This window comes from Arthrobotrys flagrans (genome assembly GCF_004000055.1).
Source record: "Arthrobotrys flagrans strain CBS H-5679 chromosome Unknown unitig_0, whole genome shotgun sequence".
Taxonomy (NCBI): domain Eukaryota; kingdom Fungi; phylum Ascomycota; class Orbiliomycetes; order Orbiliales; family Orbiliaceae; genus Arthrobotrys; species Arthrobotrys flagrans.
In genome coordinates this window covers 672,797-695,212 of record NW_027137550.1, presented here as the reverse complement: position 1 = coordinate 695,212, position 22,416 = coordinate 672,797, and the positions used below count along the sequence as shown (strand labels likewise).

General features: G+C 46.3%; 8 protein-coding genes across 9 annotated transcripts; 3 read left to right on the top strand and 5 right to left on the bottom strand.

Annotated features, from left to right (window-relative positions):
* Positions 1–219: 219 nt before the first annotated feature.
* Positions 220–1,763, bottom strand: DFL_003315 (uncharacterized protein; the record flags this gene model as incomplete). The annotated part of the gene is made up of 4 exons (XM_067632236.1): positions 220–845; positions 915–1,088; positions 1,168–1,489; positions 1,608–1,763. 4 exons carry the CDS (start codon positions 1,761–1,763, stop codon positions 220–222), a joined length of 1,278 nt encoding a protein of 425 aa, XP_067490524.1.
* Positions 1,764–2,263: 500 nt separating this feature from the next.
* DFL_003314 (uncharacterized protein) lies at positions 2,264–3,362 on the bottom strand (the record flags this gene model as incomplete). Its single annotated transcript, XM_067632235.1, has 2 exons — positions 2,264–2,435; positions 2,506–3,362. 2 exons carry the CDS (start codon positions 3,360–3,362, stop codon positions 2,264–2,266), a joined length of 1,029 nt encoding a protein of 342 aa, XP_067490523.1.
* A 638-nt stretch (positions 3,363–4,000) lies between these two features.
* On the bottom strand, positions 4,001–6,417 carry DFL_003313 (uncharacterized protein; the record flags this gene model as incomplete). Its single annotated transcript, XM_067632234.1, has 4 exons — positions 4,001–4,992; positions 5,057–5,846; positions 5,943–6,192; positions 6,275–6,417. 4 exons carry the CDS (start codon positions 6,415–6,417, stop codon positions 4,001–4,003), a joined length of 2,175 nt encoding a protein of 724 aa, XP_067490522.1.
* A 1,291-nt stretch (positions 6,418–7,708) lies between these two features.
* On the top strand, positions 7,709–11,118 carry DFL_003312 (uncharacterized protein; the record flags this gene model as incomplete). The annotated part of the gene is made up of 3 exons (XM_067632233.1): positions 7,709–7,796; positions 7,888–9,963; positions 10,037–11,118. 3 exons carry the CDS (start codon positions 7,709–7,711, stop codon positions 11,116–11,118), a joined length of 3,246 nt encoding a protein of 1,081 aa, XP_067490521.1.
* A 387-nt stretch (positions 11,119–11,505) lies between these two features.
* On the bottom strand, positions 11,506–15,598 carry DFL_003311 (uncharacterized protein; the record flags this gene model as incomplete). 2 transcript variants are annotated; one of them, XM_067632231.1, is made up of 17 exons in its annotated part: positions 11,506–11,622; positions 11,687–11,973; positions 12,048–12,169; positions 12,233–12,486; positions 12,538–12,664; positions 12,718–12,776; positions 12,829–12,957; positions 13,009–13,396; positions 13,450–13,618; positions 13,676–13,883; positions 13,950–14,378; positions 14,432–14,662; positions 14,732–14,823; positions 14,879–14,977; positions 15,036–15,287; positions 15,389–15,480; positions 15,588–15,598. In XM_067632231.1, the coding sequence occupies 17 exons, from the start codon at positions 15,596–15,598 to the stop codon at positions 11,506–11,508; spliced, it is 3,066 nt and encodes a 1,021-aa protein (XP_067490519.1). The 2 variants fall into 2 exon arrangements, with proteins under 2 accessions (XP_067490519.1, XP_067490520.1); XM_067632232.1 differs by having other exon boundaries at positions 11,687–11,952.
* Positions 15,599–16,088: 490 nt separating this feature from the next.
* On the top strand, positions 16,089–16,856 carry DFL_003310 (uncharacterized protein; the record flags this gene model as incomplete). Its single annotated transcript, XM_067632230.1, has 2 exons — positions 16,089–16,604; positions 16,665–16,856. The coding sequence occupies 2 exons, from the start codon at positions 16,089–16,091 to the stop codon at positions 16,854–16,856; spliced, it is 708 nt and encodes a 235-aa protein (XP_067490518.1).
* Positions 16,857–17,219: 363 nt separating this feature from the next.
* On the bottom strand, positions 17,220–19,426 carry DFL_003309 (uncharacterized protein; the record flags this gene model as incomplete). The annotated part of the gene is made up of 8 exons (XM_067632228.1): positions 17,220–17,267; positions 17,332–17,794; positions 17,848–17,984; positions 18,049–18,344; positions 18,420–18,458; positions 18,686–18,789; positions 18,876–19,164; positions 19,288–19,426. The coding sequence occupies 8 exons, from the start codon at positions 19,424–19,426 to the stop codon at positions 17,220–17,222; spliced, it is 1,515 nt and encodes a 504-aa protein (XP_067490517.1).
* Positions 19,427–20,316: 890 nt separating this feature from the next.
* On the top strand, positions 20,317–21,450 carry DFL_003308 (uncharacterized protein; the record flags this gene model as incomplete). Its single annotated transcript, XM_067632227.1, has 3 exons — positions 20,317–20,482; positions 20,566–20,775; positions 20,870–21,450. 3 exons carry the CDS (start codon positions 20,317–20,319, stop codon positions 21,448–21,450), a joined length of 957 nt encoding a protein of 318 aa, XP_067490516.1.
* Positions 21,451–22,416: the final 966 nt, after the last annotated feature.

Below are 22,416 nucleotides of genomic sequence, written 5' to 3'. Positions count from 1 at the left end.
GATTCTCGTATTTATGGACTTTTACTTCTGCTTGACGCTATCCCATTACACTTTTTCCTTCGCTCGGAATATGTTGTCAAAGTTTGGTACTTCTCAATGTTCAAGTTCCTATTTGTTGCATGTTGGACTCAATTATATTAAACTGGCACCTGGTGAGAAGACAGAAACTAGCTAGACTACGTGAAGGCCGACGCGAGACCAATGAAGGCCGGATTTCCATCAGAACAAAGTTCCATCGCTTCGCATAAGAATTGGGCTAGACTTTGTAGTTGGTCTCTTTTGTGCAGCTATTTCCCTCCCTGATTTCCAAGTTCCCGCCTCGAGGACTTGGGCCATACTCAAATGAACGTTATACCTTCCCTCAATGCTCGCCACGATCTTTTCATAAACAGCATCGAGAAGTCCGAGCGTTAATGCACGCCATTCCACAATAACATCGTCACTAGCATCGAACAGAGGCAACTCCTGACCAGATGCCTTCAAACCTTTCTCTAGAGCTTCTGGCTTTAATGTTATAGCTCCAAGGTCGACAAACAAACCACCATTTCGATACTCAGCAAGTGCAGTCAATGCGTCTGCATTCGCCCACTGTTTTTTCAACAGCCTTTGGAAGGGAACCATCAATGAATAGGTAAGCCATTGAGTCAATTTGTGGAAAGGCTGGATTCCAGCAGTTGTAGTCGTTGCCTGTTTCTGCAATATGCTCAATGGCCATGCATCTCCGACGGGGGCTCCGTTAACTGTCGTTCTATCCTTAGGCCAGCTAGGGATTAAGACTTCTTGGAGTGCATCCCAAAGGACGAAAACATCGAGGTCCGATGTTCCGGCACTATTTAACATATAATCTAAGGGAAACATTAGCAAATCTCTGAATCGTCTTTTGGTCTTGAAATAAGCCAGGGTTTGTTTCTTACCAACGACATTCCCTGGTCTGCCTTCTTCCCCAAAGACCTTGGGGTGGGCAAGCAAAGATGTTCCGAGACTCTTTAAAAGAGCAGCACGAGACTCTACACCGAGCATCTCATTACTAGTAGATGATTGGAACCCTGCAGCTAACGCATCCGCACTAAGGTTGACGAGACCCTGGCCTAGTATTCCCCAAACGGATTTAGAGCTGTTGGATTTTACGCCATCAACGAAGCGGGTACAGGATCGTTCTACACTTACCGTCAACCGCTGGAATTTTTCTTGTTGTAAAGGCAAATTCATTGAACATATATAAACTCGCCACCGCAATGCCTTCGCTGCGCTCATATTTGTTCTCTGTGCCCGGCTCAACATAACGCCACACATCGCCTGCGCCTGCGTCTAAAAGCACAGAAACGAAAAAGAGATCGATCAATCGACGGGTAATCTCTACTTCATCGGTCACACCTTGGCTTTTCCAACTTTCAATCAAGTTGGTGACTCGAGGGACTCCGCCAACTTCAAAGTGTTGCCAGCGGCCGTGAGGTGGGATAGTATCGAACTTGTTGGGCCCGAAATCACGCTATGGGTTGGATTCAATATGTCAATATATTACACCAAGCCAAAGAAGAAAATCAGTTCGAATCACGGGGGAAATACGAGAGGTGTTAGAAGCACGTATTTTAAATATATTTACTTACTTCAATGACGGACAGCACGAATTTCGCCACATCTTCAAGACGATCCTCGTGGAGGTCAAAATGGCTGAGATTTCCTGTCTGTGCTGCTGTCCAAACAATTTTGGCCCTCTCACGGATTGCCCGCAACGATAGGAGGTACTTAGTCTCGGAGTCCATTTTTAAATACTAATGGGGATCTTAAAAACTACAAATTGTTGAGTTCGAGTTCAATTGATTGATTTTTCGGGGTCGGTTATTTTCTTTCTTTTTGAGTGTCTCTAGATGGATATTGAGCTTTATCACAAAGTATCCCGGCCTGAATATATAAAGCCATGCGACTCGACTGCAAGTTCTCACTTCGGCAGTACCCCGCGCATGCACAGAGCTTGTTCTTAGATACAATGCGATAAGGTCTCGCATTCTTCACTCTCAAGGAAAAGCAAAGAAATGGGATTCCCGTTTGCGATTTATGGGCGGTTACAAAATAATTGTGTTTGGTCCAAATCCTGCACCGTAATTGGTTCCGGATGGTACCGTCGAGGGCGGGGACACCGAAAAATAGGTGAAATCATATAATGCAAAGGCTAAGATGACTATCTATTTCGCTTTCCTTCGGCTCTTCGTACAACGTATTACGCATTTAGATACAGCTGAGGGCGCTTGTACATGGAGGTATCTCATTTGTCAATCTCGTCTGACCAGGGAATCGATTCCTGAGCTCCAAAGTGTTGGACGGTCACGGCGGATGCTTTGCATGCTCGTTTGACCGCTTTCGCGATGTTCCACTTGCCCTGGCCCTGGTCCTTGCTTGTTACATACCCTACCGCATATGCTCCCACGAAAGTATCCCTATATTGGTGTAAGATTGCATATTAGCCAAAAGGCTCTGGATCCTTTCAGGTCACTGAGGACTACGTACCCTGCTCCTGTTGCATCGACTACTGTGATATTTTTCTCTGCCTCCACATATCCAATCTCACCTTGATGTGTCACATAAAAGGCTCCTTTGGCACCAAGTGTGATAACCACATTCTTAACACCCAGTCGTATGAAATACAACCCCGCTTTCTGCCATGCTGCGGGGCCTTGGAATTTCTCAAGGCTCTCACCGGATAGCAGGGCTGCTTCTGACTCATTGAGGACCAGATGTGTGAGGTTTTTGTAGGTGCTGTTGTTCAGAGGAACAGCAGGAGAGGGGTTGAGAAGGGTGTCCACTCCTGTCTTCGCAGCAGTGGTTAGTACACCTTCCACGACGTCCGCTGGAATACCAAGATGGAGAACAATAAGATCTGGTTTTTCGTTCCCACCCCCCACAAAGCAGGTTACCGAATTTGCTTCAACTGGTGTCCATTTGAGGTTTGCCCCTTGATATGCTATATTCCTGCTCTCACCAGTCTTCTTCTCAACGAAGACGCAGCATGTCCCGCTGACCTCGTTGTCGAGAACTCGCAAGGCGGCAGTACTAATACCGTTGTTTTCTAGCTGTTGCTTAAGTTGTGCTCCGAACGCATCTCTTCCAACTGCACCGTTCATGAAAACTCGAATGTTGTCACTAGCAGTGCTGCTGCTGCCGCCCTGTCGGCCAGCTCTCCCTTTCTGAGACGGGTTGGTATGACTTGCTCTGTAAGCCGCCACGGCTGTATTCGCGCCTTTGCCGCCGGGGAATTGAACGAGAGAAATAGCGTCTTTGGATTCCCCTACATCAGGAACGCGGTCGACAGAGTATATCATATCCATGTTTAGTCCACCGACTATGGCAATTGACCGGGTAGGCATGATGCTGATATTTTACTTGTGGAACTATGAGAATTTTGGAGGGAAAACGCAAAATTTTGTATAAAAAATGTAGAATGCCTTCCAATAGAATAGAATAACACCAATAAAGAAAAAAGACAAGATGATGGTTTGAATTTGATTTCGAATAAGCCAGGGAACGTTATAATCGTTTATATACACACCTTCCCATCCGGCTGCAGCGCGGCCTATATCCCCGGCCCCAGCTGGGCTGACGGGATTTGCGCTCAGAGGGTTGACATGCTTACGAAAATTACCGCTTTCGAAATGCAGTTGGATGGCACAACGATTATATATAGCAAATTCAGGCATCCTACAGGCATATAACGGTAGGCGCTTGAATTTGTGAAGGGGATGCCTGTTCATAATATGAGCCAATTTAAATTAATAATTCGACCACTCCCTTGCTGTGCATGCAGTCCGAAAAGTTACTTGCTACTACATGGATACATGTAGTTTTCAAAGTTTAAGTTATTGCATTATGACAATTAAATATACTTTAAAGCACGGAATTAGATACAGTTATTGACATAAAGAACTGTATATAATTAAGGCATCGAAAGTATACCTATTTTCCCGGGCTGTGAGAATGTGGTACAGCAGGTGCCAATTTTCATCAACTAGTTCCATCTAGGCTCTCTACGCTCGGAGTAATCTTCCTGTTCCCAAATGCTATTTGGTGTCCGTGGCCTTGACATTGGAGAGGGCGGCGGCAAATTTGTCCGAAGTGAGTGTTCACTGATATGTCCGATATTCAAGTTGTTTGAAGTTAGGTCAAGATAGCACTCAGGATGTAGCAATTGCTTTACCCTCCTAGTGCTCCTCCCAGGCGTCGTGCACAATATCTTGAAATTCGACTCAAGGTTATCATTCTGGATAACGTCCTGAAGCCGTCCAAGTACGATTTTCATCCCTTCGAACAATCCTTGGTAATCTTTATCGTAGACTGAGATCCCATCAATGATGCAATATATATTAGTTCCGACAGGGAATTGGTTTATTAACTCCTCCACTGCAACGCAGAGAGTATCGAGGTCGTGCTTTTTCAGACGCCTAACATATCTTTTGGAATTGATAAAGTCAAGGTTCGGGTCACCCCTCTGATCTAGAGCTCTTAGAAGCTGGATGATTAGAGAGCGCACCAACCCGTTTGGGCCGTAAAACCAATCTCTTGTCGAAGTATGCAAGCCGCAGAAGAAATGGACAAATACATCCTCCGGGCGAATAGATGACATGCTTATTGCGAATGTTGCATTGAAGAGAGACATTGCTGAGAGGTTATCCGACACTGAGGAATGGAGGTTTCCATCTACCAGCAAGATATCGGACTCATCATTGGACATCCACATGAGAAATCTTTCGTTCTGTACCATCGATTGAGCTTGGCTTTGAGATCTTGCATCGAAATCTTGTACTCTACTTAGTATACTCTTAATATCTTTGTGTGGTTGGCCTAGAACGCTTTTGATATCATAGCTTATGGTTTCTCGAGTCTCCGGGTCTTCTCTTGACGCTAGGAGCATGATGAAACCTTCGAGAGGGAGGGTTGATTCTGTATTTCTGCCTTTCCGTAAGGCAGATGAGCTTGGTCTTCGAATATTAGATGATATTTCTAAAGCTCACTTTGTTAGGATCTACATTGAATTCACTCCCATAAAAATTTACTTTCTACTGACCTTTCTTGATTTGGTCGACAAGCAGCGTGTACATGCTGCTTCTTGCCTGTTTGGCGAAGTAGAATTCGGCAAAAGACTTCAAGTCTTGATATTGCTGTTTCTCGTCCATGAGGAATTTCAGTTCCTCTGGCGAAAGGCTAGACGTTCTAGTGCGAAATAGTTCCTCATATCTTTCCAGATAAACCTTTATCTGTTTCAATTCCGACCCCTGTTGATCTACTGCCTCACTGATGTGTTTTACATCAGCTTCGGTCTGATGGAGAGTTTCGCTAATTTGTTCAACTTTTGACCCCGTCTCTTTCACATCTTGGCCAATTTTCCGCGACTGGATTTCGACGTTTTTCGTATTATAGCGTATTTCTGAAACTTGGCGGTTCCCTTCCAAGGTGGTTTTATAGGTATCCGTGATCGTTTTGTCACGCCAGCTATTAATAAAGGACTGCAAGCGCGCAGCTTTTCTTTCCGTTGTAGCTAGTAACTCATCTAAATTACCCGATGGCTTCTCGCGCTTGGTGGACTTCGTCATCTTTAAGGCCTTAGGAGAAAACATGGAGTTCTTTGATTTAGGGGAAGGGCTCTCTTCGGAGTCTTGTCGGTTGACTTTTGGCCCAAGTTTGAGAAGCTCTATGATTATATCTGCGATAGCACCAAATAAATCAAGTGCACTTTCTCTAACGGTCTTGTCCCGGTCTAGACTTGCTTTATTAATCTCAATCTCAGAGACTATATCATTGACCCTACGAAAAGTATCAATGATTTGGTCCCGATTTTTGGCAGATTCTTGTGCCATCTGCATTCGGAGTATCCGAGTTAGCGGGCAGCGTTTAGGACAGTCGCTTCACCCCTTTACACGCGCATACGCACGTCGTGAGATTTTTTTACGTACCTCAAGTATAACTCCAAATCCCGCTTTCACAATATTAAGCCCATACTCTTCAGGAAGAAATTCAAGCCATGCTTTCAGAGATTCTGCTTTGTTACCGAGGGATAGCCATCCCTTCTGGATTTTACTTAACCCCCCAGCGTAATGCTCGCCAGCAGCATTTGTTCGTGTTAAAACTTCATCCAGGGAGTAGTCTTGATCTCTTATCCCATATTTTGATTGGAAATGCTCTCGCAACATCTCTTCAAGGACCCTATTGTTTCGATCAATATCAATAATCTTAATTAGCTCTTCACTAAAGGCGGCTAGACGAAGCCAAGGAAAGTATTACATACTTGAACGCAGGTGGTGGCTTATATTGGGCAGTTTGGTTGTCAAACCGCGATGGACTCCGAAAAGCAGGGTGTACTTTTGGCATCTCATCGTCGATAAATGACGCCGTGATGTTGACATAACGTCGAGTTTCTGTGTTGTCCATGCTACAATGTCTTTTCGTCCTGTTGGGACCCGATCAGCTCGCGAATTCGTGTGTATGCTTGAGCTAACAGAATACGAAATTAGTGATAGTTAAAGGTCCTAACCCGTCTAGTGAGATTCTCCAGGCAGCTTGTGATGAATACTAACATACATAGTAAAGCGCTATCATATTTTGACCCACGAAGCAAGCTCTCAGCCCAATAGCGCCGGCGTATGACAAGGCACCTCTCATTCACATCCCACCACCACTCCTATACCACCATATTAGCAACCATGCCATATGTTAGCGCCTAATGAGCCATTTCCACTGCATCTTGATGACCAAATACCAGGTGTAAAGGTAACCCAAAACTTGTACACACACCTTTTTGTCGGCTTGTTTTCCTCAAACTCGTGCAGTTTATAATCCTAAAACGGTCTAGACGCTCCACTTCGTCCCGTCCCGCCCACCTACTGTTAGCTCGTGAAGCTAGTCTCTTTCCTAATTTCCAGCAAATGTAACATCTACAGCTTTTAGCTGGAGGTCAACGTGATTTCATTGTCTGTCTGTGCCTCATAAATACATTTGAAAATTTGTGTCCCATATGGCCCGTACATGCAGGTCTATTCCAAGAGCCATGCACAGTAATCCAATTAAGAAAAGGTTTCAGGGGGTATCCACGAGATTTCCCACTGCACTATCAATCGCCGAATCAACTACAGGCAACAATATAATACCATTGATCATTCATATTAAGGTCATGAGGCTCGAGAGGTGCGGGGTCCAAGTCGTTCGATGATACAATTTATGTCCCATAACCGAGCCACGTGTGGGTGGCTCCCTGGCCAAGGAATTACAGCTGAAAAACAATTCTTATTTTATGCGGCCTACATTCCGTCGTCCGATACCAAACCTGGATCCTTCCGGCCCAAGAAATGCCTAATGCCTGGGAGTTCAGTGGAGTCACGCCTACCTAGTTTCTGCAGAACTGGTGAGGAAGAAAAAGGGCTTGGGGGTACCGTTTGGTTTCAAAGCCTTACCGCAAGGAGACCAGTGCAAATGATTTAGCGATTTCAAAACCCCTCTGTCAAGATTTTGAATTGAGGAACGAAGCCGGCCACGCTATCTACATAGAAGTATTCTGGGACTGAAACAACAAAAAATCGACACTAAGGCTAACACATTAGTTATATTTCGAGGTCGGTTATCCATGCGGATTTGATTGTCTGGAGATTTTTCTTGAATTTAATTAACGTAAATATACTACGCAGCTCGTAGCTAGAGCCTGCAAATGGCTTCTGGGCTGCCACCGATGAGCCCGAGCAGTTTTCTGCCACCATCGTCTGATGGCTTGGCTCAGATATCTATTGATAACCCGAGTTCATCAACAGACATAAAACGTAAGATCTTAAACATATCGACGAAATTTACGTACATAAGTATTCAGATGATACTAACCATAGAACTTGAACCGACAATATGTATCTATAGTACCCTCAGGCTTAGGCATATTTACAAACTTCCAAAGCCCACAGCCAGCTGATTCTTTCTTTTCTGCTACCAGCCCTACTGGCTATGCAGCATGGCCCTGGCCGATTCGTCGAGGAAGCAACGGAAATGGACCCAGAAATTTAATTCCCGCTGTCAAGTACATGGACTTCGAAAGGTTTAAGAATCGGTACACATCCGAGGATGGACATAATATCATCGAAGTTCTCAGAGGCGGTAACGATCTCATCAAGGAAGTTTACCGAGAAGAAAAGAGAAGGAAAGGCCGCAAGAAGGATTCATTTGCAAGAAGGAATATCAAACCGCTGAGTGACGATGTGAACTCGAACGGTTGGATCCACAGAATTCGAATACAATCCCTTCCGATTCTTAAAATTCTTGGACGGTTGGCCAATGGCGATTTTGGACGTTCGACGACACCTTTGACTTTTTTCCGACCCTTTAAGCTATTTATTCATTACCAACCTGAGATGAAAAAGATTCTAAGTATATTAGAGGAACGATGGGCGAATAAAGGGGAGAAACTCGGCGCTGCCGAAACAAATCCCGAAAATGCGGCACAGGAAAAACAGAAGGATCTTGACCCAGATGACATAGACCCCGGCGAAGAATCAGACGAAGAATCAATCGGCGGTGGCTCAATACTCGGCATCGAAGGCTCAGATATCGATACCATCGAAGCGTTAGAGCACTTAAGATGCTATGTCGAATTCGTGGACAAAGAACTTATACACTTACCAGAATCATTTAACGGAACTACTCATCGTAGAATCCGTTTTAGCGACCTCTGGTACCTCTTTAAACTCGGAGACTACGTCTACTGGCGTCCCGCTTGGGACTCCACATCGAAAAAATCCGACAAGTTCGATGCTACGAAACGGCCGCCGAGTACATCCGCTTACCAGTCGATATGGATGGTATATGGCGTTTCATGTTCGAATATAGATGACGACGACCCAGACGATATCGAGGGGAAGAATAACTCTTTCACAGTGTGGGCATATAGCATCGATTATGACGGACAGAAGTACGGGATGGTCACCAAGCGTTTCGATATGGGCCAGTGGGCCGGAGAAAAGGAAATAATATCCCTCGACGTCTATCCTATTCGGTACTGCAAACAACCGGACGTCATTCTATCTGATCTTAAAGATAGAGGGAAAAGATTTCAAGCTTGTGTCGAAAGACGACACCTCTACTACGAAGGTTGGACAATGGCCGACGATTCGAATGGGGCAAAAGAGGGCCAAGTTGATAGCTTACCGCAACATGTGGAAAGCGACGTTATCGTCGATTTTTCGGAAACTCTGCAGTCTAATCCCTCTTGGAAACCTGAGCATTCCACTCTCAAACTACATCCAGACGACTACCCTATCGGAGAGGATAGTATGGTAATATTTGAATGGCTCGATGCTAAAGGGAGTAGACAAGAGATCCAAGAGCGCACGCTTCGTAACGATAGTGTGGTTGACCGTCAACAAGAAGAATATATAAAATCAAACCCCTTCCTTCTTTCCATTCTAAACGGCCTCGACCCAGAGATAACGGAGAACGAATACATCCTTTTGCCACGGCGGCTATTTGTTTACATTCTACGCGAGCGCAAGTTTGCTAAAATCGATGTTTCTTATGTGAAAGATATATCGGTGGACTCTAATCCCTTCGGCGAACTGAAACTTAAGTCGGGATATAAGGAATTGGTGCAAAGCTTGGTAGACTCTCACTTTAAGAAAAATAAAATCCACAAGGAGAGCCAAAAGCTGCGAACGAATCAAGATCTGATTTTAGGAAAAGGTGCAGGGTTGATCATCTTACTTCATGGTGTTCCTGGTGTCGGGAAGACAGCAACTGCTGAAGCAGTAGCCCAGTCTAATCGGAAACCACTCTTTGTGATAACGTGTGGAGACCTCGGATTTACCCCCAAAGAAGTTGAAAATTCTTTGACGGAAATATTCCGGCTCGCTGGCCTTTGGGACTGTGTTTTGCTCCTGGACGAAGCAGATATCTTCCTTTCGAGAAGGGAAAAGTCAGACCTTAAACGAAATGCGCTCGTCTCAGGTACGGATACCCCATATTTTCCGGGAAATCCATATTATCTTTAATGATTAATACTAATATATCCAACGTAAAGTTTTCCTCAGGGTTCTAGAATACTATAGCGGAATACTATTCCTTACCACCAACAGAGTCGGCCACCTTGACGAAGCATTCAAATCCCGCATCCACATAAGCCTTTACTACGAACCTCTCGACAAAGAACAAACCATCGAAATCTTCAAAATGAACATAGCCAGACTCGAAAAAATGGAAAAGGAACGCGTCCAATTCCAAGAAACGTGTGACGAAAAGCTTCCCGAATTATTCATCGAAGAAAAACGTATTTTAAACTTCGCAGAATACCATTTCGACAACTCCGACGAGTTCGAAAGGTGGAACGGACGTCAGATACGCAATGCTTTCCAGATTGCATTCTCGCTCGCCAATTATGAATATCAGAAAAGTCAAGCTGCTGACGCCCAAAAACAAAGAGCATCGGAAGCCGATGATACTAGCCTCAAAGTTCGTGGATCGGCTTCAAAGCGTGCTTTATCTAGAGTACGATATGTTGGGCCAGCTCTCGACGATATCCACTTTAAACAGGTCGCAGAAGCAACCAGGAAGTTTAGTCAGTATATGCAAGCAGCAACTAACAGTACTGATAGAGACTTCGCCCAAAGTGGTGGCTATCGGGCAGATGATTGGCGCTATGATGAACGTCAGTCTCTATGGGCACGTCCAATGCAGCCACAGGGCTACCCGGGCCCGAGGATGTCTCAATATGGAGGGCCGCCACCTCTTCCTCGCGGAGGAGGGGGAGGTAGGTATGGCTCGCGCCCGCCGCCGCCAACACGGGGCTATAGTAGGGAGGCCGACGGCTATGATTGGGGTATTTCGTATGAAGATGCACCCCCTCCCTCGAGAAATGCATACATAGAAGGCCCGTATGGCGGGCCAGATGATAGGAGGAGAAGGAGAGATGGTGCTCTACCTGAGGACGATTACTCACAGGCCTCGGCATCCCCTCCGTCAAGGAAGACCGGGGACCGTAGAGGGAGTAACAATGTGAGACGGAAATATAGTGATACAAGGGAATTTGGCCGGTCAAGAAGAAAGGATTCTTCGTATAGGGATAGTGAGGATAATGACCCCTCGGAGGACGAGCTATCGCATTGAAAATGTAGACAAATTCAGTACCTCCTCTGGGTACGAGACCAGTACCTCCTAGAGGGCAATTAACTTTGTGGAGGCATTCCACTATACAAGTTCTGTAAATACCAAATAATATGAGATCTCCCGACTAAGATGAATCTCTAGGATTTCGAAAATGCAACAAAGCCTTGACTGTCGACATTGCGCCTTGCCTTGCCTTGACAGTAAGGATGTACCTCGTTCTCAGCGCACCGGTGAACCCACATATATCTAGCTCCAAGCGTAGATCTTGATATTCCTGTTTATTTAAATTTAATTCTTTAATTCGGAGACTTCATATCTCATGCACTATATTCCATGCAATTCATCTCTCATCACCGCCAACTATTCTCCCTCCATCCCAAAAGAAAATCAACCAACAAATTTCGATAACGACTGCTTCTCATCATCAGTAAGTTGTCTATAAAGCTCATTAAATCCTCCAATATTATTATTCGACGCCTCCCTAAAGAAGTTCACAATAAATGCCTTCCCCACAAAAATTCCCATTAGCCATACTCCACACTACAAAACAATTGCGTATATCACTCACCGTTGTATCATCATCACCACCCCTCCTTAATGCCGAAGCAGACCTCTCATCCTCCTCCCCGAGTCCCAACAAAGCCTGCTTAACCGCATGGCTACCCAAATCAATAGTATCATCGTCATCCTCCCACTCCCCATCATCCTCTTCGACAGGTTCCTCAATAGGCCCCTTAGCCGTACCCGCCATATCAACCTTCCAAGTAGAATTCGAAGCCGATCCCGATCCTAGCTCCATGACAAGAACCTTGATAATCTTCAATGGTGCAGAAACTGAAGTATATCGAATTGGATCTAAGTGTAAATCAGTACCCGTAATATATATTCCTAAGCGGGTGACCGGGCGTGATAGAGTTTAGTAGTCTTACTATTCTTCCTTTGAGCCCTAGTCATTATTCGTGTCGTTTGCTCCACTATTTGGTCACCTTGTACTGAAACAGCCGCAACTCGGGGATCGTTCAAAGCGTAGAGATTCGCCAAAGCGACGACGCTATGGGCGCGACTAGTCAGTATTCGGAGCTCCACAGTTATGATCTTCGGGTTATAATCTTACTTTTGCTTAATTTCCGCATATCCACTAAAGACGCTAGAATTCTCAAGCCACGCTGAGAGAACGACCTGTAAACCAGATCTATCTCCGATGGAATTTGTGGCTAGGAAATCAACAACGTCGCTAGGTTGCTTGATCACTAGTCTTGCAAAGACCACAATAAGGCTTTGAATGAGGTTTGGCTCAGCAGCCGTGGCGAGCCTTGTGGCAACCCCTCGCAGCAGGACGGGTAGATAGGGGCCAAGTTCTTGCGCAGCCTGTGCAAAGTATTAGAATAGATCCACTGAAGAAAGCTGGAGATTCTGCACCTTATCAACGACTTCCGCGGCCAACCCTCCGATTTCAAGGGCAGCCGAGTCTGATAGGTCTGGCCCAAGAAGACGGTCTATAACTAAAAGAACCAACTCCAAGCCCGATTTACCGTTTCCATCGTGCCTAGTCAAAGTCAGCATCCGGTGGCAGGAGTGTCAGACCAAAACCCTCCTTACCATTGCAATAACTGTGCGCTATCGTTCTCAACAATTGACTTTAACGATTCCGCACCAGCCTTTAGAATCGTTAGTACGTAATTCTGCCACCCCAAATGTAATCCTGCTTACCTGGAGGAGAGGAGTCTCGCTCGATATCATAAGGAACCGAACGAGACGAGGAACCAAAGTTGCAACGAGGCCTGATGGCAAGGATCCCGGTGCATTCCTAAGTATAATATTGAGGAGATCGGCAGCCAACTAGCTTGGCGTTAATATGGTTCGATCAATCTAGAGCGTCGTATTACTCACGTTGGTGAAAGAGTTGTCCTCTTGATATGAATCACGATCCAAGATTTCAACAATCAGCGGAACAGCCTGATTGCAAAGCCCAACGAAGTCGTCCGGAAGGCCTTCCGTAACGTCCTCAATGATCTCTTGGAGTTGGTTCGAAAGATAGATATTTGCTGCACCACTTTCTCCGAGCATGAGGATGAGTTTGAATATCGGTGCAGAGGGATCGAGAGCAATACGTGGATCAACTCGTATTGTGGCCTTGAGTGTACTTGCAAGTACAGAGAGAGTATCTTGTGCCTCTTCGCGATCTTCTGGTGATTGGCTTGAGAGGAAATTGCCAATACTCATCACGATGTCGACCTGGAAGCGAAGAATATCATCCTTGTTCGTGTTCTCCGCGATACTAGAGCTATGATTAGCTTAATTCACCGCCCTACGGTATTCAACTGGACGAACTTTTCAACTGCTCGAAGGGCAGATATTTTGACAATATCAGATGCATCGTTGGAGGTAGCTAGCAAGCAAGCCGGTACGAATTTACTCAAGAAACCCGACAAAAGATGCAATTCGATCCCAGTTAAACTGCTTCCGAGCAACCATCCTCGTGCTCGCAGGAAGATGTTTTCTATTGATCCGTTAGCAACCCAAATGACGTTTCTATTGTAGATTCTTAATAACTCACCATGTCTCAATGCCTTTTCAAGATTTGATAGTATCCCAGAAATGATGTCGGGGCTAAGCTGGGCAAAGGTGTTTCCACCATCGCCGTTTTCTATGGCCTGCTCTAGAAGGTAGAATGCCGCTTCTACGGTTTTCCAACTGGCCTGATCCTGGGCGGCGAACTTCGCGAGTGAGACCAGGACGGGACTTTGTAACCAATCCCACAAGCGCTAAATACCCAGAAACATAAGTCTTTCTATTCTCTACCGAGTGGCAAAATTGGCCTGCTATCTTACCATCATTAAATCACCGGCCGCCGTCCGTGCTGTATAATTGGCTGTCATGGCCGTCTCCTCAGCCACAAAGACATTAAAGTCAAGCTCCCAAAGTCCTTCATCTTCTCCAGTGATTTGTGCTAGAAGTATGGAGGTATAAATCAGTTGTTCAAGTGGCTGTGGGTTCGCCTGGATACCCCGCATGAATTTCTCTTTTACCGACTTAGCACGCAAGCAAACTTGGAGGAAATCCGCCTCCTCAAGCATAAGGAGGTCGAGCGTGAATGGAAGGCCATCCACATTAGAGAGTCTACCATCAGCGTCCCCTACGACAAAGTCCTTAACATATCTCTCAGTCGTTCCGCTGAGTTCAGACCAAGTAACTTCGAAGAGCTCTGGCATGTACTTTGTCATCGTATTTGCAAAAACACTGACGATTTTGCTAATTGTCTGTAACACCATATTAGCCTCAAACGGTACCTAGCTAGGGGTCAGATACCTACCTTATACGATTGTAGTTTCAGAGTAACCAACCCGTTATACTCTTCAACATTTGTATCAGCCAAATGAAGGAACGGTTGTTTTAATATTTGAATAAAGAATGACATCCAGCCTCCGACAACTTCTGTCGCGAATTGCTCAACCGGACCTGGGTGGCCGTCCTTGACCATCTCCAGAAGCTCAATGCACGATCTTATCGCCTGTACTGCCAAACTTCGAATGGTGGTTGGGCGCTAGAGATTCACACGTTCCTTAGCTCATCTTGATGCTTATGCGCATTTCATAAGGATACCAAAACCCACGTTTTCGGAAACAGCAACATGGTGCAGAACTTCAACAAGTTGGCGGGCCACCGGGAAGAATTGGTCTTCGCTGAATCCATCCTCGACGAGATCTTCAACGGTTAGCCATCTAATACGTCTCGCAAGCTGATTCATAAATCCCCTCACCTGTAAGAACCTTAAGTAGACCGTGTAATTGCTCATCCGTCGCCGTTGGAATGGCATTCAACAAATCCTGCAGCAAAGAAGGCCATTCCTCCGGGAAATCTATACGCCCATCAGAATATCGCCATATACCCCAACCCAATTCCACAAAGACACCAACCATATGAAGCAATCCTAGAAACCGAATAAGCAGCCGCAGCTCTTATTTTTCTCTCCTTATCAGACAACAACAGTAACAACGATGTACGGATCTGATTCTTGACTTCATCCTTAATCGGCGGGCCGACATATTTATCGTACGGAGGCGTCCATGTTTCATCGATAAAGGAACGTAGATAGACAATAGCCGCTTGTCTGCCTGTGAAATCAAGATCTGTGGCGGCAGCAATGTTGATAAGGGCAATTGGGAAGCCTGCGAGGCGACACAGCGGTCAGATACGTTCGGGGGTAGATAACATCATTTCCAAGATTATATCGAAGACAATTTCGGAGGGCGAGACAATGGGTCTTTACCATCTTCAGAGTAGAGTTGGAATAACTCTGCCTCTGCGGCACGGCGCGGGCCTTCTTCAGACGACTGAAGGGCAGTAAGGAGAAAGTGGACTCTACAAGTGAACCTGTAAGCTTGGAGACCCCCAGAATAACCCCATCGAAACACCCAATTGCCAGCCTACAAACTACATGAGATATCGCGGAAAACTTTTGTACTAACTTTCGCTCCATTGCGACCCGAGATTAGAGATTCCGTAAAAGCTAAGGGTAAACACTCTAAACTGTCTTCGAGAAGCTGCCGTATGAGGGTCCTTGAAACGCCTCCCAATGGATTCTAAAGTCGATAGGGATTCGAAATAACGGAATGAAAGTGATGGAACTCCCCAATCGGCGGGGATGGAGTGGAGTCGTGATGGGTGATTGGTTGAGTTGGTGGGGTGGGATGATTTTAGTAAGAGTTCGCGATACTATATTTATTGTGGAGCACGCGTTGAGCGGTTTGCCCCTCCACCCTGAGCTCTCATCCTTGTAGCTGGTTCCATTCCACAGACTCACTTTCAGGCTCACGACCACATTTTCACGAATACGCCTCAAATAGAGTCGGCTTAATTATCATCCCGCGACAATGTAGTTATTTACGGGGTAGCCACGCTTCTATGAACATATCCTAGCCTCAAAGAAAGGCGCCTGAGCGAGTGTCAGGTTTACACCAACACACAAGATGCCTCCCATAGACACCTACGCCAACCTCATAACCTCCTTCACCGACCTCTTTCTCGTCAGTATTCATACAATCCTCTACGAACGCGAGATCTACCCTTCGACACTCTTCATCGCTGCTCGTAAATACAACCATCCGGTCCGACAAGCACGTCACCCGCTCGTCTGCCAATGGATCCAAGAAGCCGTCGATGCTTGCGCCGAGGAGTTAATGAAATGTACGGTTGACTTTATAGCCGTTAACATAATTTCTTCAAGTAACAAACCACTTGAAAGATTCGTGTTTGACGTATCGCGATTCCCGGTCGTCGCTGCTGCGGATGTACACTCACCGTTTGTGATGACGGACGAGGATGGGAATGAAAGGATGGCAGGCTCGTTGGTGGATTTGGAAGAACAGATGAGAGCGGTTATTACGAAGCTTTCGTATTCAACAAGGAAACTTGGGAAGTTACCGAGGAATTGCACATTTTCTGTGTCAATGGAGTTAAAGAAAGAGGCGACGGCACCAGAGGGGGTATGTTAGAATAGACTACACTGGGATATCGATGTATGGTGCTGATTCAAATCTCGCTAGAACCCGCCGGTTTGGATAGCTGCCGAGTATCAGGAGGATGATACACCTCGTGAGAGGAGAGGAAATGTTTTAAAGACACGGGATACTAATCGGACGATACCAGTTCGTAGCTTGATCATGGGTGCTCTGGCGCTTGAAACATGGATAGAGGAAGCTGAGGGTCACAAGGATACAGTCATAGACGGGGGGTAAAGGGATATCTCCGAGTATTGAGATTGCTCGTTACTATTTCGTAATTTAAAGCATCAAACCCCGTGAGACAACAGGTTTATAATCAAGGTGCAGAAATGAACGGAATCTGCCGTAGTTTGAATAACTATCCCTTCATCCCAACCTCACGGGAAGGACCTCACTTGCACCACGTAGTTGCGATTACTTCAGAAAAGAGCAGAGCTCTGACGGGCGGAAGAAAGCGCGAATATTCTACATGCACAGGGCATTGTCGTCATCTTCGTGATAATAATAAAAAACATGCAGTCGCAAGACAGAAACTCCTTGTACATCTGTGTGCATTCTAGCGTGTATCTAAACATAAACCATGACATTCCTAATTGTCTATTTTAGACCCATAAGTTGCTTCGAATTTTCGTACACCAGATAAGACTTGATTATTCCGTGTTAGTTTCGATACTCTCAAGATAGCAAGGCTTAGATAGCGAGGACTTACAATAGAAACTGCGGGAACAACCTTCATCAAATTGGGGGTTAAGCCCTTGAACAGTCCCTTCATACCCTCTTGCTTCAGCGTTCTAGTGGTAACATCCCACATACCTGTATAGGTCTGTGGGTGTTGGGCCGTTCCCTGCGCTTGTAATCTAGTCCTCAAAAGGTTGATCGGGTAGACGATGGTGGCTCCGACGCTACCGGACGTAGCACCTATCGCCAATACAACGAAATTGGACATTTGGAAATCTTCTTCCCTAATTCCTAGGGTTTTCGATCTCGCGGTGATATACGACCTTTTCATCCATTCAAACGTTCCGAGGTCGATGGCGGAATATGGAAAGATACCGACAAGGCCTAGTGGTAAACCGCGGTAGAAACCGCCAGTTGACCAAAGCTTTCTGGCGGTAGCAGCAATAAGCTGGTTCCCGCGTGGGCCTCCGGCAACCATCTCGCATTGCATCCGACTATACAATTGATTAATTTGATATAGCATTTGCACTTTTGGTGAGAGGCTTACAATTTCAATGTGTCGATGGGGTATACGGCCAGTTGACTAACAACGCCGCCCACACCGCCAGCAAGAAATCTCGAGCCGCCTGAGATGTGCTTAGGGTCATCTGCGCCCTCGAGTCGAGCGAAAAGGCGCTTAGCAGCCTAGAGGGTTTCTCATTTTAACTTTCTGAGAGAGCCATGAACTTATATGGAGGGGCGTTCAAACCTCGAATGATCCAAATTTGATGGCACTTTCAGGTAAAACCTTTACAACATTGAGGCCATTGCCAGCAAAGAAAGATCGTATTCCGCCGGCGTTCCAGAGAGCGCGGATAGCGTCTCTCATCGGCCTCGTAGCGGTCTTGGCAAGCTGTCCAACTTCACCTTTGACAGCTGCCACCTTGGCTGCTTCCTTCTTTTGGCTAACATCGGTCTGGGCTATTAGATAGACCTTAAGTCGGTCAAAGGGAGCCGTAGCAGTCCTTGAGACTACGCCGGCGGCGCCTCCTGCTAGGAAGAAGCCTACATTTATATAGGTCAGCATCTAATAGAGTTTTCACTGATTGCATAAGACGTCAAAGTTGGCTCGAGGCTTACCTATGCTCTCAAACAAATCGTCGTTGAGAGTAACATCGCCTAGGCGAAAGAATCGACTAATCAGCGATGTTCCCAAGACTTCCATGTTTATTCATCTGACACAACGCTGCATTGTACATTGGGAACGAGTTTATTTGTGGTAGTGTTGAAAATGATCATTGGTTGATGGATATCAATAAAAAAATTTTTTTTGCGCTGTGTGGTATGTGGGGGTATGCAGATGTTGTGGTGTCGATGGATGAAATTAGGGGGATAAGGAAGAATACCTTCTGGATTGACATTCACAGTCGCCAGGTAGTACGAATAGATGGCCTTTATGCCTGGGTCCAAACCGTCCTCTCCAAACTGTGGGATAAAAACGAGAAAATCTCTTCACGATTTTATACCCAGTGTAAATTAGCCTTTATCCTGCTAGATAACGCTTATCAGATGTTCTTCATCAAGACTAGAACTTACCTCCACTCTTCAAAAGTAATCTGTCCATCGCTATTCTTATCTAGACGATCAAAAAAGGCTTGCAGCTTGTGTGGCTCGACCTTTATTCCATTGCTCTCTAGCGCATGTGCCAATTCTGACCGATCTAGCTGTCCATTCTTGTCCCTATCGATAGCATTGAACAGACCTCGTAGGTGCTGCTCTGTCGCCTCCATAAACACTACAAATTCATCAAATTGAATGAAACCGTCACCACTAGTATCGCAAATATCCATCAAGTCTTGCAGCATTTTATCGGCATTTTGGAGAGCTATCCGGATGGCCGGTAGAAAGCGAGAAGGTGGGTCGTCAGCCGTCTGGTTTCTTCAAGTATCCCTTCAAGAGATATGATATTCGAGCTGTTGGTTCTTCTATTTGACTGCTAAGGACATACGGTGGTTGATTCTCTTCAGGCCGTTTCTCAGACCCTCGAGGTCCAATTGACCCTGTTGGTTGGTATCCAGCGTCTCAAAGAGCCTGAGCAAGCGGGCCCGCCTGGCTCGCTTCGGCTCTTCCTCTCCTTTGTTCGTCATGAGGATCGGCCGCCCGGAGGGGGGGAGTGTATTTCGAGTTCGATGTTCAAGGAAGAGGGTGATTTCGCCAAGTTACGGTGGCATCTCGCGTGCTTTATCGTCGCTTGCTTTTAGTCGAACCCGATAAACGCTTCTGGGACAACGTGGGCTGCGACAGATTCGGATCGTGGTTCCCTTGTAGGTAAAGCATGCGCATACGATGGTGATACAAAAAGTTGGATGTAGTGAGTCGGTGAATTGAACGTCAGCCAAAACGATGTCTCGAGGTACTGTTCTAGACTAATTCTATAGCGGAACCCGAGCCGAAGCGGAGTGGTAGATTGTCAAGGATACTCGTAGTTTTCGAGATATGTCGCAAGTGAATAATACACTACGGTTTGGTTGAAGTATTCTTGAAAATCTCGGAACGATATCTGGTAAACCGGACGGTGGAGGTTCGATGCCCAGCCGGCTTCCTCGTGTGATATCATGCTTGATCCGACAACGCGGCGCAACCAGTCGGTCCGGCTCAATGTCTTATTAGGTGCAGAGCCAAGACGAAGCGACTATCACCAATAATCCTTCCTCCAACCTCATCAGTTTGCCATTGCTGTGTCAATAGCAGCATTCAGCTTCATTCCTGGTGCTTTCCCAGGAAGAATATCGTAACAAGTTAATAATGGTCTAGGGATACTTTAATATCATTCGACCGGACCGATACCCACGCCTGGTGGTAGTTCCCAACTAAGTCGCGACTGGCGCGTAGCGCTGCTTGGACTGCACATACGCAGATACATACTAGCTAGGATACTGTTCTATATAAGAATATATTCAGACCTCTACGGCTATCTCTCCTTCGTCTCCTGCCGGATCGTCAACATAGAGAGCTTCTTCATCGTTCGACCTTCAAAATGGCAGCCAACTTCTGGACATCTACTCAAAGAGCACACTGGCAGCTCACCCGAGAGAAAATTGCAGATATGCGGAAAGGTCTCGACGAGGAGGATACCAACAAAGGACTCGGCCTTGCTTTCCCACTTCCAGAGCATAAACAATTACAGCTGTACTTCCATCACTGTAAGTCTCCAGCCACCATTGTGGATGTGGCGCCGGGTCTTCATTCTGGACATTTTGAAACTCAGAATCGGAGAATTTTATAGGTCTGCAACGTTTAGCCCGTCGTCTTCAACTCAGGCAACAACCGCTAGCCACGGCAGAAACGTATCTTAAGAGGTTCTACCTCAAGGTTTCAATACGGGATACCAATCCCTACCTTATGCTGTCAACATGCGTCTACCTCGCCTGCAAGATGGAGGAATGCCCACAGCACATCAGAAGCGTGGTTAATGAGGCGAGAGCTTTGTTTCAGGGTACGGCCGGTTATTTTCCCAGCCTGCGCGACTCGCGTAGCTGGCTTGCCTCAGAACTTTAATCGAATGTTTTGCTGATCTGGATCATACATAGAGTTTATTCCACAGGACATCGCCAAGCTTGCGGAATGTGAATTCCACCTGATATCAGAATTAAACTCTTATCTGATCGTTCACCACCCCTACCGAACATTGATGGAGGTTCAAGTACCGTTGAAGTTGTCTACAGACGAGATAATGGCTGCATGGTCGTTTCTGAATGACTCCTATATTACTGACTTGATATTACTTTATCCGCCGCATACTATAGCGTTCACTGCTATATTCCTGGCGGTGTTTGTCCGACCTGCCATACACACGCAAGCAAATTTGAACGCTTCTGGTTCCACAGCGTTAGGTATGGGCACTGCTGCGGGAGCGGGTGGCAGCATAGCTCAGTCGTCGGTTGGCCAGAATGCTGCCGTATCCGCAGCATCCGGTATCAACCCTCAGAACCACAGTAGCGCGAGATTGTCTCAGATGAGTGAATGGTTTGCGGAATCAGGTGTTGAGATGGAGGCAATAATCGAATGCACGCAAGAGATGATCTCGCTATATGACGCTTGGGAGACATGGACGGATAAAGTGTGCAGGGAAAGTGTTGCTAGATTGATCAGGGGGCGTCAGCTATCATAAGTCGCCTCAACTATCGCTTCAGACGAGTCGCAAATCGCTTCAGCACTCGGACCGGCCTACGACGAAGCTTGGAGCCGTTTATCCTTCAAGTCACCGAATAAACAGCATCGATATCTGGATCATGCATAAGATGCTTGGGTCAGGTGGGCGACCTGCCATCTCGTCTCGACTAGCCCTATTCGAACGGATGTGGATCTCCCTTTGTACATGTACATTCCTGCAGTGGCAGGAATTCAAATTTGCCAACGAACTACCACCCTTGGTGGAGACCGCTTACCTGCCACGCAACTTAAAGCACAACAAACGTCTATCTGGAAGAAGCTTTTTTTCCTGTCATTTTTGGATCTTTCGCTAACGATTGACGGAACGGGCGAGATTGGGAATTACGAAGGGGGGCCTTACATAATTTCATCCTCCCAGCTGGTATTTGATAGCGAATCCTGGTCGGGGATAGGCGGTGCACTCCGGAATTTATCAAGCTTCGACTTCGCCACTCATAGGCCACACCAACAGATGATGGAATCATCGTCGAGGCCGCATCGACAGGGCAGGACAGACCGAGCACTAGTCCGATTTTACAGCTGGCCAAATGACCGGCACCGGACCTGTTTCTTGCTGCATTGCGAGCTAATGCGCCAAGCCTCTGCATACCCGGTGATTGGCCAATCAAGGAGGGGAGCGCACACCCCTTTGCCCCCTTCTTCCTGAGAATTTTATCCAGACCTTCCCCAAAAAGAATTTTTCCCTAGTTCAAAGCAAACCTTTAGTTCCGTACCAGTACTAGTTCTGTACCATGATTGTCATGCTGCAGGAGTGGTGCATCATCGCGAGCAGGCCACAGCGTGGAATTGCGGGTACATTGTACCAACGAAATACCTGATGGGTCATAGAATTTGGAGGGCGAAAAGCCTGAAAAACCTGCTAGAAGACCTGCCACGATACTGGTGAGGGAGTCAGCACGCGGGG